The following is a 17,331-nucleotide window of genomic DNA, read 5'->3' on the forward strand; positions in this document are numbered from 1 at the left end:
CAGATGAGGTGGTCAGGCACTCCCGTTTCTTTAAGAACTTGCCATAGTTTGCTGTGGTCCACACAGTTAAAGGCTTTTGCGTAGTCAATGAAGCAGAAGTAGATGTTTTTCTGGAACTCTCTAGCTTTCTCCCTAATCCAGCGCATGTTTGCAATTTGGTCTGTGGTTCCTCTGCCCCTCCAAAATCCAGCTTGTACTTCTGGGAGTTCTCGGTTTTCATACTGCTTAAGCCTGCCTTGTAGAATTTTAAGCATAACCTTTCTAGCGTGTGAAATGAGCGCAATTGTGCAGTAGTTGCAGCATTCTTTGGCGCTGCCCTTCTTTGGCATTGCATTCTAGACTGATCTTCTCTGATCCTCTGGCCACTGCTGAGTTTTCCAAACTTGCTGGCATATTGAGTGTAGCACCTTAACAATATCATCTTTTAAGATTTTAAATAGTTCCGCTGGAATGTCATCACTTCCACTGGCCTTGTTATTAGCAGTGCTTTCTAAGGACCATTTGACTTCACTCTCCAGGATGTCTGGCTCAAGGTCATCAGTCACACTACCTGGAGTGTACGAGCCATCCATATCTTCCTGGTATAATTCCTCTGTGTATTCTTGCCACCTCTTCTTGATGTCTTCTGCTTCTGTTAGGTCCTTACCACTTTTGTCCTTTATTATGGTAATTTTTGCACAAAATGTTCCTTTCATATCTCCAATTTTCTTGAGCAGATCTCCATTCCCATCCATTTTAGTTCACTGATGCCCAGGATGTCAATATTTATTCTTGCCATCTCATTTTTGACCACATCCAGCTTACCATGGTTCATGGATCTTATATTCCAGGTTCATATATTTTTCTTTGCAGCACTGGACTTCCCTTTCACTTCCAGGCACACCCTCAAGTGAGCGATGTTTCGGCTTTGGCCCAGCTGCTTCATCAGCTCTGAATCTACTTGTACTTGTCCTCCGCTCTTCCTCAGTAGCATATTGGATGCCTTCCGACCTGAGGGGTTCATCTTCCAGTGTCATAACTTTTATACGATCATGGAGTTTTCTCGGCAGGGATACTGGCATGGCTTGCTGGTTCCTGCTCCAGGTGGACCACGTTTAGTCAAAACTCTCCACTTTGACCTGTCTGTCTTGGGTGGCCCTGCACGGCATAGCTCATAGCGTCTCTGAGTTATTCAAGCCCCTTTGCCATGACAAGGCAGTGATCCATGAAGGACACGGTCATTAAATATTACTTGGTACAGATCCTGATGTGTCAGATTTTGACTTTTTAATGTATTGATGAAAATGGTTGAGTTCTCCAACAAGGTTCATGTCCACATCTTCAGGATATGTTTGGCTTAAAGCATTAACTTCTTCATGAATCTCTTCTTTTCCAGCATCTAATTTTGTTAAGAATGAAATTATAATAATAATAATATTTATACCCCAACCATCCGGCTGGATTTCCCCAGCCACTCTGGGCGGCTTCCAACAAAAAATTAAAAATACATAAAATCGTCAATCATTAAAAACTTCCCTAAACAGGGCTGCCTTCAGTTGTCTTCTAAATGTCAGATAGTTGTTTATTTCCTTGACATCTGATGCAGGGTGTTCCACAGGGCGGGGGTGCCACCAGTGAGAAGGCCTGGTTCCTTGTAACCTTGCTTCTCGCCAGAAGGCCCTCAGCGCTGGACCTCAGTTTCTGGGCTGAACGATGGGGTTGGAGACGCTCCTTCAGGTATACTAGACAGAGGCCGTTTAGGGCTTTTAAGGTCAGCACCAACATTTTGAATTGTGCTCAGAAACATACTGGGAGCCAACGTGGGTCTTTCAAGACCAGTGTTCTGTGATCTCGGTGGCTGCTCCCAGTCACCAGTCTTTTTTGCAGCATCATTGTATACTGATGCCCTTTGTGCCAGATTTGATTCTAATGCATCCGTCGCAGGTATAAATGCTTTGATTCTCAACTTGTTTCTTGGCTCAAGGTTCTCTAAAGCTTCATCTTTGAAGGGGTCCTCTGCCCCTTCAAAATCCAGCTTCCACTTAATAATAATAATAATAATAATAATAATAATAATATCTTTATTGTCATTACCCGCTCTTGGGGACAACGAAATTACTTGACTGCTCCATAAAAACCCTAATTAAAACAATACAGTATAGTACAGCAAGGAAGATTAGATGACTTTCAAAGTCCAGGCTTTCCATTCAGGGCCGAGATCGCTCTGGAGAAGAAGCTGTTCTTCAGACGGCTCGTTCTTGTCTTCATCGTCCTGTATCTCCGTTCCGACGGCAGGAGCTCGAAGAGACAGTGAACAGGATGCGATGGATCTTTTACTATGTCCAGTGCCTTCCTATGGCACCTTGTGGCATAAATCTGCTCTAAGGTGGAGAGTGGGCAGCCAACAATGCTCTCTGCTGCCTTAACAACTCTGCAGAACCCCATCCTGTCCTGGGTAGTACAGCTTCCTTAGTACAGCTTCCGTACCACACACTTCTGGGAGTTCTCAGTCTACATACTGCTTAAGCCTGCCTTGTAGAATTTTAAGCATAACCTTGCTAGCGTATGAAATGAGCACAATTGTGCGGTAGTTGGATCATTCTTAGGCGCTGCCCTTCTTTGGGATTGCGTTGTAGACTGATCTTCTCCAATCCTCTGGCCACTGCTGAGTTTTCCAAACTTGCTGGCATATTGAGTATAGCACCTTAACAGTATCATCTTTTAAGATTTTAAATAGTTCCACTGGAATGTCATCACTTCCACTGGCCTTGTTATTTGCAGTGCTTTCTAAGGCCCGTTTGACTTCACTCTCCAGGATGTCTGGCTCAAGGTCAGTAACCACACTATCTGGGGTGTATGGGACATCCATATCTTCCTGGTATAATTCCTCTGTGTATTCTTGCCACCTCTTCTTGATGTCTTCTGCTTCTGCTAGGTCCTTACCGCTTTTGTCCTTTATTATGGTAATCTTTGCACAAAATGTTCCTTTCATATCTCCAATTTTCTTGAACAGATCTCTGGTTTTTCCCATTCTATTGCTTCCCTCTATTTCTTTGCACTGTTCATTTAAGAAGTTCCTCTTTTCTCTCCTTGCTATTCGTTGGAAGTCTTTAACTATCTCCCTTGCATTTTGCTTGCCTTCTGTCCCCCGCGGTTTGTAAGGCCTCATTGGACAACCACTTTGCTTTCTTGCATTTCCTTTTCATTGGGATTGTTTTCATTGCTGCCTCCTGTATGATGTTCCGAGCCTCCAACCATAGTTCTTCAGGCACTCTGTCCACCAAACCTAAATCCTTAAATCTGTTCCTCTCTTCCACTGTGTATTCATAAGGGATTTGATTTAGATTGTATCTTACTGGACCAGTGGTTTTCCCTACTTTCTTCAGTTTAAGCTTGAATTTTGCTCTAAGAAGCTGATGATCTGAGCCACAGTCAGCTCCAGGTCTCGTTTTTGCTGACTGTATAGAACTTCTCCATCTTTGGCTGCAAATAATAAAATTCATCTGATTTCGATGCTGCCCATCTGGTGATGTGCATGTGTAGAGTCATCTCATGTGTTTTTGGGAAAGAGTGTTTGTTATGACGAGCTTGTTCTCTTGACAGAACTCTATTAGCCTTTGTACTGCTTTGTTTTGAACTCCAAGGCCAAACTTGCCAGTTGTTCCTTTTATCTCTTTGACTCCCTACTTTAGCATTCCAATCCCCTAGGATGAGAAGAACATCCTTCTTTGGTGTCATTTCTAGAAGGTGTTGTAAGTCTTCATAGAATTGGTCAATTTCAGTTTCTTCAGCACCAGTAGTTGGTGCATAAACCTGGATTACTGTGATGTTAAAAGGTCTGCCTTGGATTTGTTTCGAGATCCTTCTATCATTTTTGAGATTACATCCCAGTACAGCTTTTGCTACTCTTTTGTTGACTATGAGGGCCACTCCGTTTCTTCTACGGGTTTCTTGTCCACAGCAGTAGGATATGATTATCATCCAAACTAAATTCGCCCATTCCCGTCCATTTTAGTTCACTGGTGCCAGGGTGTCAATATTTATTCTTGCCATCTCATTTTTTGCTAAATCCAGTTTACCATGGTTCATGGATCTTACATTCCAGGTTCCTATGCAATTTTTTTCTTTGCAGCACTGGACTTTCCTTTCACTTCCAGGCACATCCGCAACTGAGCGACCTTTCGGCTTTGGCCCAGTTGCTTCGTCAGCTCTGGATCTACTTGTACTTGTCCTCCGCTCTTCCTCAGTAGCATGTTGGATGCCTTCCAACCTGTGGGATCATCTTCCAGCGTCATAACTTTTATACGACCATGGAGTTTTCTCAGCAGGGATACAGGAGTGGCTTTCTGGTTCCTGCCTGTCTGCCTTGGGTGGCCCTACACTGCATAACTCATAGCGTGTCTTGAGTTATTCAAGCCCTTTTGCCATGACAAGGCAATGATCCATGAAGGACATGGTCATTAAATATTACTTGGTACAGATCCTGATGTGTCAGGTTATCATGTTCATGGCTTTGACTTTTTAATGTATTGATGAAAATGGTTGAGTTCTCCAACAAGGTTCATGTCCACATCTTCAGGATATGTTTGGCTTAAAGCATTAACTTCTTCACAAATCTCTTCCTTTGCAGCATCTAATTTTGTTAAGAATGAAATAATAATAATAATAATAATAATAATAATAATAATAATAATAATAATAATATTTATACCCCAACCATCCGGCTGGATTTCCCCAGCCACTCTGGGCGGCTTCCAACAAAAAATTAAAAATACATAAAATCGTCAATCATTAAAAACTTCCCTAAACAGGGCTGCCTTCAGTTGTCTTCTAAATGTCAGATAGTTGTTTATTTCCTTGACATCTGATGCAGGGTGTTCCACAGGGCGGGTGCCACCAGTGAGAAGGCCTGGTTCCTTGTAACCTTGCTTCTCGCCAGAAGGCCCTCAGCGCTGGACCTCAGTTTCTGGGCTGAATGATGGGGTTGGAGACGCTCCTTCAGGTATACTGGGCCAAGGTCGTTTAGGGCTTTTAAGGTCAGCTCCAACATTTTGAATTGTGCTCAGAAACGTAAAGGTAAAGGTAAAGGTACCCCTGCCCGTACGGGCCAGTCTTGACAGACTCTAGGGTTGTGCGCCCATCTCACTCTATAGGCCGGGGGTCAGCGCTGTCCTAAGACACTTCCGGGTCACGTGGCCAACGTGACAAGCTGCATCTGGCGAGCCAGCGCAGCACACGGAACTCCGTTTACCTTCCCGCCAGTAAGCGGTCCCTGTTTATCTACCTGCACCCGGGGGTGCTTTCGAACTGCTAGGTTGGCAGGCGCTGGGACTGAGCAGCGGGAGCGCACCCCGCCGCGGAGATTCGAACCGCCGACCTTTCGATCGGCAAGCCCTAGGCGCTGAGGCTTTTACCCACAGCGCCACCTAGCTCAGAAACATACTGGGAGCCAACGTGGGTCTTTCAAGACCAGTGTTCTGTGATCTCGGTGGCTGCTCCCAGTCACCAGTCTTTTTTGCAGCATCATTGTATACTGATGCCCTTTGTGCCAGATTTGATTCTAATGCATCCATCGCAGGTATAAATGCTTTGATTCTGAACTTGTTTCCTGGCTCAAGGTTCGCTAAAGCTTCATCTTCATCCTCACCTATATGCCTCCTTATAGATCAGCAGTTCTCAACCTGTGGGTCCTCAGATGTTGTTGGACTACAACTCCCATCATCCCTGAGCTCTGGCCTTGCTAGGTAGGGGTGATGGCAGTTGTAGTTCAACAACATCTGGGGACCCACAGGTTGAGAAAGGCTGTTCTAGATCTTCTTCTGCTTTTCTTGTAATCAACATCAGGCAATTTGTCCTTTGCCTGTTCTTTGAAATGATCAAAAAGATCTCTGGAACCAAGTTCCTCCATTTTATTCGAAATGTTTGTGGCTTGATTACTTGTTTCACCCTTCTCTGTGGTATCAATATGCAGCCAATGCAATGCAGAAATTGTTCCATTGTAACTGCCAAGTTCTGCACTTGTGGCCCTTGAATGAGTTTCCCATCTAGTCTTTGGCAAAAACTTTGGAACTTTTTTTTTTTAAATTGTATTCAGATTTTATAACAAATTTTAGAATAACCAAAATTTTAATTTTTTCTGTGTATAGATGTTCCCCTCCCCCCCAAAAAATAGATTTAAAATTGGGGCTCGTCTTATACACGGGTAGTGCTGAGGGGTGTTTTCTTAATTTGGAGTCCCTCCATGGGACGTCTTATAGACAGAAAAATACGGTGTATTTTACATTCCAATTAACACCCCCCATGACGTCCCCCAACTTCCCTTTCTGGGTTATTGTTGTTAAATCGTTTAGTCGTGTCCGACTCTTTGTGACCCCATGGACCAGAGCACGCCAGGCACTCCTATATTCCACTGCCTCCCGCAGTTTGGTCAAACTCATGTTCCTAGCTCTGAGAGCACTGTCCAACCATCTCGTCCTCTGCATATAAGTTAAATAAGCAGGGAGACAATATACAGCCTTGTTGTACTCCTTTCCCAATTTTGAGCCAATCAGTAGTTCCATATCCATTTCTAACTGTTGCTTCTTGTCCCAGATAGATATTTCTCAGGAGACAGATGAGGTGGTCAGGCACTCCCATTTCTTTAAGAACTTCGAGATCTTGTTACAACCTTGATACAAATTTCAAAATATGTACACAAAACCAACAAAAAGACTCACAGGTTTATAGTGGCACCAGCTTTCCTAGTCAAGAGCCCACTTTGTCAGACTGCAGCCCACAAAAGCTTAGACCATAATATATTTATGAGCCTTTAAGGACTGCAAAAGATGAATAAACAGAAGCATAGTTTATCTATGGACTTCTATCCTACTGCAAACAGTGACGGCCAGCAACTTGTATATCTTGGGGGGAAAGGATTAGGCTGGTGTCTGTGCTCTGCCCTTGCGGTCCTAGGCAATAATACTTCTTAATACTAGTTTCTGAAAAGCACAGGACTCTTGCTTGCTGGTTTCCCCCAGGCATCTGCTTGGCCACTGTGAGAACAGGATGCTGGACTAGGTGGGCCTTTTCCCAATCCAGCAGGCTCTGTTTAGGTTCTAATATGTTGCAATATTTTTACACTTACATGTGGCATCAGAACATTTCAGTTTTACTTCTTACTCATAGGAGATACTGCTATTGGAGCCTGAGATCCTTTCCTCACTTGAAAAGGAAAAAGACAGATTTGTCTTAAAAGCCAGTTCCACTGTAGATCTCTACTATAAAATGATGCTGCTCTCTTAAGTGTGAATGGAGTGTTCATGGGTTTCTCTTGCCATTATCTCACCCTCATTCCTAAAAATTTGGAACATGGAGAGGACAGTTGAGAATGGAGAGGGAGTGAAAATAAGAGAAGGTGCACATGGGAATTGATGTATGTTCAGTTCCTTTCTTGTCTTTCATAGAAGTCTAACAGGATTCTCTCCCTCCCCCCCAACTCCCAAACAGGTCAGGAAGACGATGGTCAAGATTCTACGGAACCATCTGTGAATTCATTGGGAAGAACAAAGAAACAGTTTAAATGCAGGGAATGTGGAATATGCTTTAGTCACTGTAGAAAAATGAGGATACACCAACAAACTCACACAGGGGAGAAACCATTTGAATGTATGGAGTGTGGATGGCGCTTCAGTCACACTGGAGCCCTCAGAACACATCAGCGAACTCACACTGGGGAGAAACCGTTTAAATGTATTGAATGTGGAAAGAGCTTTAGTCTGAACGGAACACTTAGAATACACCAACGAACTCACACTGGGGAGAAACCATTTAAATGTATTGAATGTGGAAAGAGCTTCAGGCAGAATGGAGCACTTAGGAGACATCAACAAATACACATGAAGGAGAAACCATTTAAATGTATGGAGTGCGGAGAGGGGTTCAGTCACAGTGGAGCACTTACGATGCATCAACGAACTCACACTGGGGAGAAACTGTTTAAATGTATTGAATGTGGAAAGAGCTTCAGTCTGAACGGAACACTTAGAAAACACCAACGAACTCACACTGGGGAGAAACCATATAAATGTATTGAATGTGAAAAGAGCTTCAGTCAGAATGGAGCACTTAGGAGACACCAACGAACTCACATGGGGGAGGAACTATTTAAATGCATTGAATGTGGAATGAGCTTCAGTCGTATTGCAGAACTTAGAATACATCAACGAACTCACAAGGGGGAGAAACCATTTAAATGTATTGAATGTGGAAAGAGCTTCAGTTATAGTGGAGAACTTAGAATACATCAACGAACTCATACGGCAGAGATACCATTTAAATGCTTTGAATGTGGAATGAGCTTCAGTCAAAGTGGAAACCTTAGAAGACATCAACGAACTCACACGGGGGAGAAACCATTTAAATGCATTGAATGTGGAAAGAGCTGCAGTCGTGGTGAAGACCTTAGAATACATCAACGAATTCATACGGCAGAGAAACCCTTTAAATGTATTGAATGCGGAAAGAGTTTCAGTCGTAGTGGCAATCTTAGAACACATCACCGAACTCACACGGGGGAGAAACCATTCAAATGCATTGAATGTGGAAAGAGCTTCAGTAATAGTGGATACCTTAGAATACATCAACGAACTCACACGGGGGAGAAACCATTTAAATGTATTGAATGTGGAAAGAGCTTCAGGCAGAATGGAGCACTTAGGAGACATCAACAAATACACATGAAGGAGAAACCATTTAAATGTATGGAGTGCGGAGAGGGGTTCAGTCACAGTGGAGCACTTACGATGCATCAACGAACTCACACTGGGGAGAAACTGTTTAAATGTATTGAATGTGGAAAGAGCTTCAGTCTGAACGGAACACTTAGAAAACACCAACGAACTCACACTGGGGAGAAACCATATAAATGTATTGAATGTGAAAAGAGCTTCAGTCAGAATGGAGCACTTAGGAGACACCAACGAACTCACATGGGGGAGGAACTATTTAAATGCATTGAATGTGGAATGAGCTTCAGTCGTATTGCAGAACTTAGAATACATCAACGAACTCACAAGGGGGAGAAACCATTTAAATGTATTGAATGTGGAAAGAGCTTCAGTTATAGTGGAGAACTTAGAATACATCAACGAACTCATACGGCAGAGAAACCATTTAAATGCTTTGAATGTGGAATGAGCTTCAGTCAAAGTGGAAACCTTAGAAGACATCAACGAACTCACACGGGGGAGAAACCATTTAAATGCATTGAATGTGGAAAGAGCTGCAGTCGTGGTGAAGACCTTAGAATACATCAACGAATTCATACGGCAGAGAAACCCTTTAAATGTATTGAATGCGGAAAGAGTTTCAGTCGTAGTGGCAATCTTAGAACACATCACCGAACTCACACAGGGGAGAAACCATTCAAATGCATTGAATGTGGAAAGAGCTTCAGTAGTAGTGGATACCTTAGAATACATCAACGAACTCACACGGGGGAGAAACCATTTGAATGCATGGAGTGCGGAAAGAGCTTCAGTAGTAGTCGATACCTTAGAATACATCAACAAACACATACAGGGCAGAAACCATTTAAATGTATGGAGTGTGGAAAGAGCTTCAGACAGTGTGGAGACCTTAATATTCATGAGCGAATTTACACAGGTGAAAAGCCATATCAATGTATGCAGTGTTCCACTCAAGGTTCACTCTTTACTTCACATCAAGAAACTCATAAAGGCCGAAATCAATTTTAAATGCATGGAATCTGTGTGATGTTCTGGTGTTGGTATTTAAATTTGTATACACATATATATGTATTAAAGTATTGAAGGTCACATATACTGAATGTAGAAAAGAAGTTGCAAGTTGTTGCTAGATAAAAGGGGAGAGTGTGAATCTGGAATGCTTAAGGTGTGTGATGAATCTGTTGAGTTTTGACCTCCGCCCTTCAATGCCAAAATGATGGGCTGCCCTTGTCTTGTGGATCAGCATCTGTCGGCTCCAGGGAAATGGGATACCTCAGATGTTGGGAAACAACGCCCATAAGCCTCAGCCCATATGGCCAAGAATGATTGGAGTTGTAGTTCAAAAGCTCAAGGGTGGAAAATCTCATGTGTCTTACAACTTTTCATTATGAATAATTATAGGTAAAACTTTTGTTGACACAGAGCTCATTTTTAGCTTCCAGGAGCAGCTGGTCACTTCTGCTTTATAAACAAACCCAGATATATTGACACACTTTACATTAAAACCAAATTAAGGCAAAGATCAACCATTTCTTCTGCAAGCTGTTCCCCATCCAGTATTTCCCAGCTTCTGCCTTCTGAACTATGTTCCTCTGCAAACCACTGGTCCAAATCTATACAGTCCTCCTGCTCCTGGGAAGATTCAGAGGGAGGCTCCCACAAATGCGCCTCAGTGCAGCTCTCCTCAGCTGGGTCCCTGGTTAGGTTTTGGTTTAGGGGAGCAAGCATGGGCCTGGACCTTGGGTGGGGGCAAGGGGAGAAGGGAAGAGAAGTAGAGGGGATGCTTCTTTTTCTGCACAAGGCTAGTTCTTGTTTCTCCCAAGTATGCACCTGTAATCAGCGAGTGTGCATTTAGCAGGAGTGTATCCCTTTGTCTTGGAGTGCAAGATGATTCAGAAGGCCTTAGAGCAAAGCACGTGTATCGCATATGTTAAGTTGATTGCAGCCTTTTTTTAAATTAATATTCTTTATTGATTAAAAAATTTGCATTATACAAACATTATGTACAATCTCTTAACAGGTAGAAAAATAATAATAATAGAAAATAGAATCTTTATAAAGAAAGAAAAAAATAAAGAATTAACAAAGATAAGAAACCAAGAAATAATAGGAAGAAAAAAAGACAACGTTATTTACATAGTAAAACTACTCAACAACACAATCCTTCCCATCCTTCTCATTATACTGTTTACATTATATAATACCATTTCTTTCTGCTTTGTATATATTCTTTTGATCTTTTTCTTTACAAATATCATTCAATTTCTGCTCATATGGAGTTATTTGTGCAATAAAGTTTTACATAATTCTCAAATATTATCTATTCTCTAGTTGTTTTTTGTTTCAATATTCCTCTAACTGATCTTGTCAGTTTTGCTAATTGTAGTTATGAGGATCTGCCGATCTGTAATCTCTGGGAGCGTTTCATTTTTCCAGCTCCTTGCTATAAAGGTTCTAGCTGCTGTTATACCTTACATAAACAATGATCTTATAACTTTTTAAATTTCTGATGGTAAAATACCAAGTAGGAAAATCTTTGGCGTTTTGTTTTTTTTAAAGTAATTTTAAATAGTTTCTTAAACTCGTTATAAATACAGTGGTGCCTCGCAAGACGAAAAACGCGCAAGACGAAAGAGTTTTCCGTTTTTTGAGTCGTTCCGCAAGACGAATTTCCCTATGGGCTTGCTTCGCAAGATGAAACTTCTTGCGAGTTTGTTTCCTTTTTCTTAAAGCCGCTAAGCCGTTAATATCCGCTAAGCCGCTAATAGCCGTGCTTCGCAAGACGAAAAAACCGCAAGACGAAGAGACTCGCGGAACGGATTAATTTCGTCTTGCGAGGCACCACTGTATCATTCCAGTATTTGCCAATGGCTACACCGGTCCACCACATATGATAGTATGACCCCTCCTCTTTTTTACGTCAGGTTGATATTTTCCCTTTATACATTTTAGCAAGCTTTTTTGGGGTAAGATGCTATCTATATACCACTCCCTGCAAGGCCTTTCCCACCTGGCCTACGGGGCGGGGCCCAGACTCACCCAGCCCTACTATGTGAAATATGTATTCTGTAGTTGACCTTTGTAATGTGTTTTGAAATCTTTAAGGTAATAGTTTAGTTTTCTGTTACGTTGCTTTGACCGTATACTCTTTATTTCACATTTTCCACATTGTTTTATTTGCCGTATTTTTCGCTCTATAACACGCACCCGACCATAACACGCACATAGATTTTAGAGGAGGAAAACAAGGAAAAAAATATTCTAAACGAAACAGTGGATGTAGGATTTTTGTGGTTCATGCTGTGGCCACAGACATGTGATCTGATGGTGAGTTTGGGGTAGCCCAATGCAAAAATCCTGAGGATGCATGTGGATCTGTGCTTTGTAACCACGTTTTAAGTGGGGAGGGAAGGAAAGCACTCAAGGGACAAGGAGCATGCGTGGAGTGTGTGGAGAAGGATGCTGCTAATCATGCAGAAGAGGGGTTTTAGGGATGAAGGCTCCTCTCCTCTCCCTCTTTGCTCCTTTAAAGCAAGCAGGCTCTGCTTTTCTTCCTCCTCCCTGGCTCCCCCCCCCCCAGCTTAGCGAGCTGAAAATCTTTCCTGCTACTTAGCGAGCTGAGTGTTGAGGAGAGAGGGACAGAGAGCCTGCTTGCTTTAAAGGAGCCAACCGAACACTCGTGTAAGCGGCTCCTCTCCTCTCCCGCTTTGCTCCTTTAAAGAAGCAGGCTCTCTGTCCCTCTCTCCTCCCCTCTCAGCGGCTCTTCTCCCGCTTTGCTGTTTCAAAGCGAGCCACGGAGGAGGGAAGCATTCGCTCCGTAACACGCACAGACATTTCCCCTTACTTTCTAGGAGGAAAAAAATGTGTATCATGGAGCGAAAACTACGGTATGTTTTATTGATTTAGTATGCTGTAAATTGCTTTGAGGTTTTTCTTAAAATTATAAAGTGTTATAGAAATTAAATTTAAAAAGTATAGAGCAGGGATATCCAACATGGGGTTGCTCAGATGTTGGGCAACAACTCCCATAAGCCTCAGCCCATATGGTCAAGATTCATGAGAGGTGTAGTTCAAAAGCTCAAGGGTGCAAAATCTCACGTCTCTTACAACTTTTCATTACGAATAATTATAGGTAAAACTTTTGTTGATACAGAGCTCACTTTTAGGGAGCCGCTCGTCACCTCTGCCTTATAAACAAACCCAAAGATATTGACACAATTTACTTTAAAAGCAGATTTCAGAACAGAGGTAAACAAAAACTTTTTTTAAAAAAAAGACCTTTTTAACTTTACAAAACATTGTGTTCTCAATCCATGATTTGTTTTTCATATGTATAAAAATGTTTATTTCTTGGCCCACCTCCCATCACTGTGGGGAGAGCCTGGGGCACGGGATAAGAATGCAGGGTCGGCCTGACATCCATCAGTTCTCTTGTTCCAACAGCAGCCGTCCAGGCATTTCTGCAAAACTCACAATCAGGACATGATGGCGAGAGCCACCCTCTCTTTGTGAGGAAAACCCGTATACAAATAGCCAATTCAATTTCCTAGCTGCCAGCCTTTATGTGGCCAAAATGGAACCCTTCTTCCAAGGAAGAGAGGGAGGTACCAGTAACCTTGAGGCAGCTCCATTGGTTTCGTATGTCCAATAAATTTTTAGGTGGGGGGGGGGGGAAATAGCCAGAGCCATGCAAGGAGAACTGGACATGGTCAGTGGATACAGAAAACTGGGGGTGGGGCGCTGGTGGACAGCAGGAATGGAAAACTGGAGAGGGATTGATAGCAATGGAGTGTGCTGGAAAAGGGTAATGTTTTGGATCAGAAGCACTCAGTGCCTCAGCATTTTCATCCATGTCAGGCTGCTCTGGTGCACTGGAGACAGAGAGAGTACCTTGCCTTCAACTTCTTCTCAATGGCAGCATTCACCTCCCATCATCCACAGCCATAGATGACGATTGCTGAGCCTGATGGGGGTTGTAATTCAGCAACATCTGGAGGGCCAGAGGTTCCCACACTTACTTGCAGGCTCCGGCCTAAGACCGAGTTCATCAGAGTTGGGTCCTTGTTGACTAAGAGCGCCGGGGATGATGGGAGTTGTAGTCCAACAACATCTAGGGACCCAGGATTGAATGACACCGGCTTGTAGGATATATTGTTGCCTAGGCTAAGCAGTCCTGGGTCTTGGGAGGAGGCCACACGTATACCACCTTGAGTTTCATGATGGAAGAAAGGAAGGATATGGCAGCAGAAAAGTAGAATGTTTCTTAAATAAATCAAGGCCCATGGTTGCTTTTTGCTAAGCCCTGCTATATAGGCCCGCAGGACTCTGCCTCGTGTTGGATTTTGGGCAGAGGGGAGGTGTGTTGCCAGGATACTTTTTTCATCCTGCTTGCATTCTTTCTGTATAAAGAATGTAAATCATTTTAACTGATTTTAATAGCGTTCTGATACTGCTTTTAACTGCCGAGGGTGGGGCCTTATAGTGAAGGGTGGCAAAAAAATAATAATCTGAATACAGTGCTCTGCATTGGGATGCAAAAGAGGCAAGCTAGGATGAGTTTCGTTTGCCTAACTGGGCTCCCAAAATTGTGACACACAGCATGAGCGTCACAGAAGTGATTGAAAAGCAAAATGAAAGCTATTCAGTTACTTAACCTTGACCATAGCAGAAATGCATTTTCCCACCTTCCCTTGAAACAGCCTTGCCCTACAATGCTGTGTCACAAGCTGTCCATGGCCACGGTCCCAGATCTCAGAAGGCAGGCAGTGGGGAAGAGTGCTGTGTTGCCCTGTGAGGAACAGAAAACGGCACTGGAGGCTGCCATTGTGGGCTCCATTTGTTCACTGTCATCCCTGATTGCTTGCCTTCTCCACATCCACACCATATTTAAATCATTCTAGTACCACTTCAGTCAGTCATGGATTTCCCCAAAGCATTCTGGGAGCTGTAGTGAGTCTGGCTGGCTGCTGCTATTGCTGTTGCTGCATATCCCTGTTCCCTGTTTCTGTGTGTCTGTGAGGAGAATGCAGGACACTGCAAAAGACACAGGGTGCCATAAGGCAGAGTGATTATGCATGTAAATAGAGAGACTTCTGTTCAGGAGATTTCTGTATAAAGAACTCTTTATAGAGGGGGAAATGGGGACTAAGTGAGGTTGGAGTGGAACCGTGTTTGCATGAATATGACAATGTAAAATATGCTCCCCATTTAAATTTTTATTAAAATAATTCATTCAGTTACCCAGAAGAGTCATTAGGCTTTTTTTGCTGTAAGCTACTTACATACATTGTAAGAAGTGGGTCAGGAAACCCTTGATCCCACTCCTTAAAATACCGAATGGGACTCCTAAATATGCATAGGCCCAGGCTGCACAAAAACTGTTATTTTGTACTGCAGCCCACATCTCAGAATAACAGATAGGCACCATATTGAGATTTCTGTAACTGCTCCATACAGGGCATGTTATAAGGTGATAGTAAACCTGCTGCGTACATGTTATCTATGTGCTTTCTAGAGTGTGTTTGGGGGCTTAGAGGAAATTTCCTCAACTACAACCTAAAACGTCTTATTTACCTACCACATATTGCCTGCCTCTTAGGTGCAAAAAAAGTGGCAGCCCTAATTCCTAGACTGGCCCTTTGCAGGATCACATTCCATGGCTTTCCAATGAAGCTGCACTGAAGAATGTTAATGGATGAGAGAGGCTGTTGTTTTTTAAAATGTTTTTATTAAATTCTTGGTTACACCCAGAGTCCCTGTTTTCAAGTCACAGAATCCTTCAAACAAGTCAGTCCTATTCAGAGTGAGACAATACTGTTCTGGGCAATGGGGGGGGGGGGGAGAAAAGTGGGAAGAGAGAGGGAAGGAAAGTGGGAAAGAAATAAACATTTCATTCATTTCTATAGTATGTGAGCTTTTGTGTCAGCGTCAGGTAAACAAGTATTTTATTTTTATTGGCAGTGGGAGAGACCAGAGGGCTCAGGAAGGTGGTCGGTTACAGGATATTCGTCAAAGCAACGACCAATCTCTGTGGTGTTTCAGAGTGACCCCCAATGGCTGTTCACACATGCGAGGGAGCCATTGCCTGCTGCAGTCAACATGTGGCGACCGTGTGTGTCTAAAATCCCAGGAGGCAGAGACCCAAATCTGGACCGAGACAAGGGGATGGCAGATCTCTAGCTAGGGATTGACCTGTGGGTATGTTTAGAAAGGAAGGAAAGGATATATTATTTGATGATATCCATACTAACTTGTGTTATCAAGTTCTCTATCTTAGCATAATTCAAACATTCTCCTTTTCAAATTTGCACAACGGTAAGCTTGTTGCAGGCTCGTCTTGTAGCCTTATGAGGCTTTGCCCTCGGGTGGGAAAAGTATTGCGCCTGGGAAAGGGAAGTGGGAGTCAACAGACACTCAAGGAATAGTTTCGGAGAAAAGGCTTTTATTTCTACCATCCATGAACTGGTAGAAGGAGCAAGTGTGATAAGTCACAAAAAGCATGCACGAGTTCACAATCATGTGCACAAGATCCGTCCCCCTTTCTCCTCCTCCCAGAGTCCTGCCCCATGAGTTCCTCTGAGCATGAACAGAAAGCTGTCTTGGGACTATTGGACTCTTGGCGCCCTTCCCAGGAAAAGGGGAATGAGAGTGGTTCAGCATGTCCAGAGATGTTGCAACTAGAATGAGATCAGATTCAGTTTCTCAGACCTGCTATGAACAGAGCCTATTCACTAGCCTTTAAAAGTAACATTTTGCCTATGCACAGCATCTTGTGATAGAGCAGAGGAGAGCAGAGAAAAGCTGTTTTGGATTTTTAGAAGACAAAAGGAGTTTTGGACAGTTTTGAGGCCTGGTGTGATTATTGAAGCCTGGGGTGATTTCACAGACAGGATTTGGGTATCCTGTCCCTTCAGTCTGAGCCTCACTAATTAAGATTCCTGATAAGATCCCTTGTTATCCCTCTTTAAAAGTGCAGACACGACAATCTTATTAAAATCAATATACAGGTAGTTCATTCATTTTCTTTTTGTTTTATGTTTTTTTTATAACTTTTATTTTGCTTTAAACAGGTACATATAAATATAAACAACCAAAATTACATAGGAAAATTCTATAATCTAAGGGAGTTAGTCCCAAGTGACTGCGACTGAGCAGTCATTTCTCCTAACACATAGAAAAAAAACAAAATGGAGAAGAAAGAATGAAGCACACGGAGCATTGTGCTCCTCCACCCAGAATAGGCCACACCTATTTCAAGTCACATGTAGAGGAAGCGCTTGTCCCAGCTCAGGAGGAAACAGGAAGTTTTCTCCTGTGTGGCACAAAGCATCCCCTAGCATGTCCACTCTAGGAATGTTGTACCTGACTGCTACGAATTTCATATCCCACAGACCCAAGCTCCTTCTGCCCGCTGACTAGCAAAGTCATGTTGTTGTTTAGTCGTGTCCGACTCTTCGTGACCCCCTGGACCAGAGCACGCCAGGCACTCCTGTCTTCCACTGCCTCCCGCAGTTTGGTCAAACTCATGCTGGTAGCTTCGAGAACACTGTCCAACCATCTCGCCCTCTGTCGCCCCCTTCTCCTTGTGCCCTCCATCTTTCCCAGCATCAGTGTCTTCTCCAGGGAG

General features: G+C 43.1%; 2 protein-coding genes across 4 annotated transcripts in view; both read left to right on the forward strand.

The window, feature by feature from the left end:
* LOC114589697 (uncharacterized) overlaps positions 1-11,024 on the forward strand; it is a 65,823-nt gene extending 54,799 nt beyond the window's left edge. Inside the window, exon 6 of the mRNA XM_077920804.1 lies at positions 8,416-11,024. Within this exon, the coding sequence (XP_077776930.1) occupies positions 8,416-9,713 (1,298 nt within the window). The 3' untranslated portion in view covers positions 9,714-11,024. The remainder of the gene's footprint in view (positions 1-8,415) is intronic.
* LOC114589659 (uncharacterized) overlaps positions 1-17,331 on the forward strand; it is a 121,248-nt gene that overhangs the window by 1,880 nt on the left and 102,037 nt on the right. The window lies entirely within an intron of this gene.

This window comes from Podarcis muralis, chromosome 2 (genome assembly GCF_964188315.1).
Source record: "Podarcis muralis chromosome 2, rPodMur119.hap1.1, whole genome shotgun sequence".
NCBI lineage: Eukaryota > Metazoa > Chordata > Lepidosauria > Squamata > Lacertidae > Podarcis > Podarcis muralis.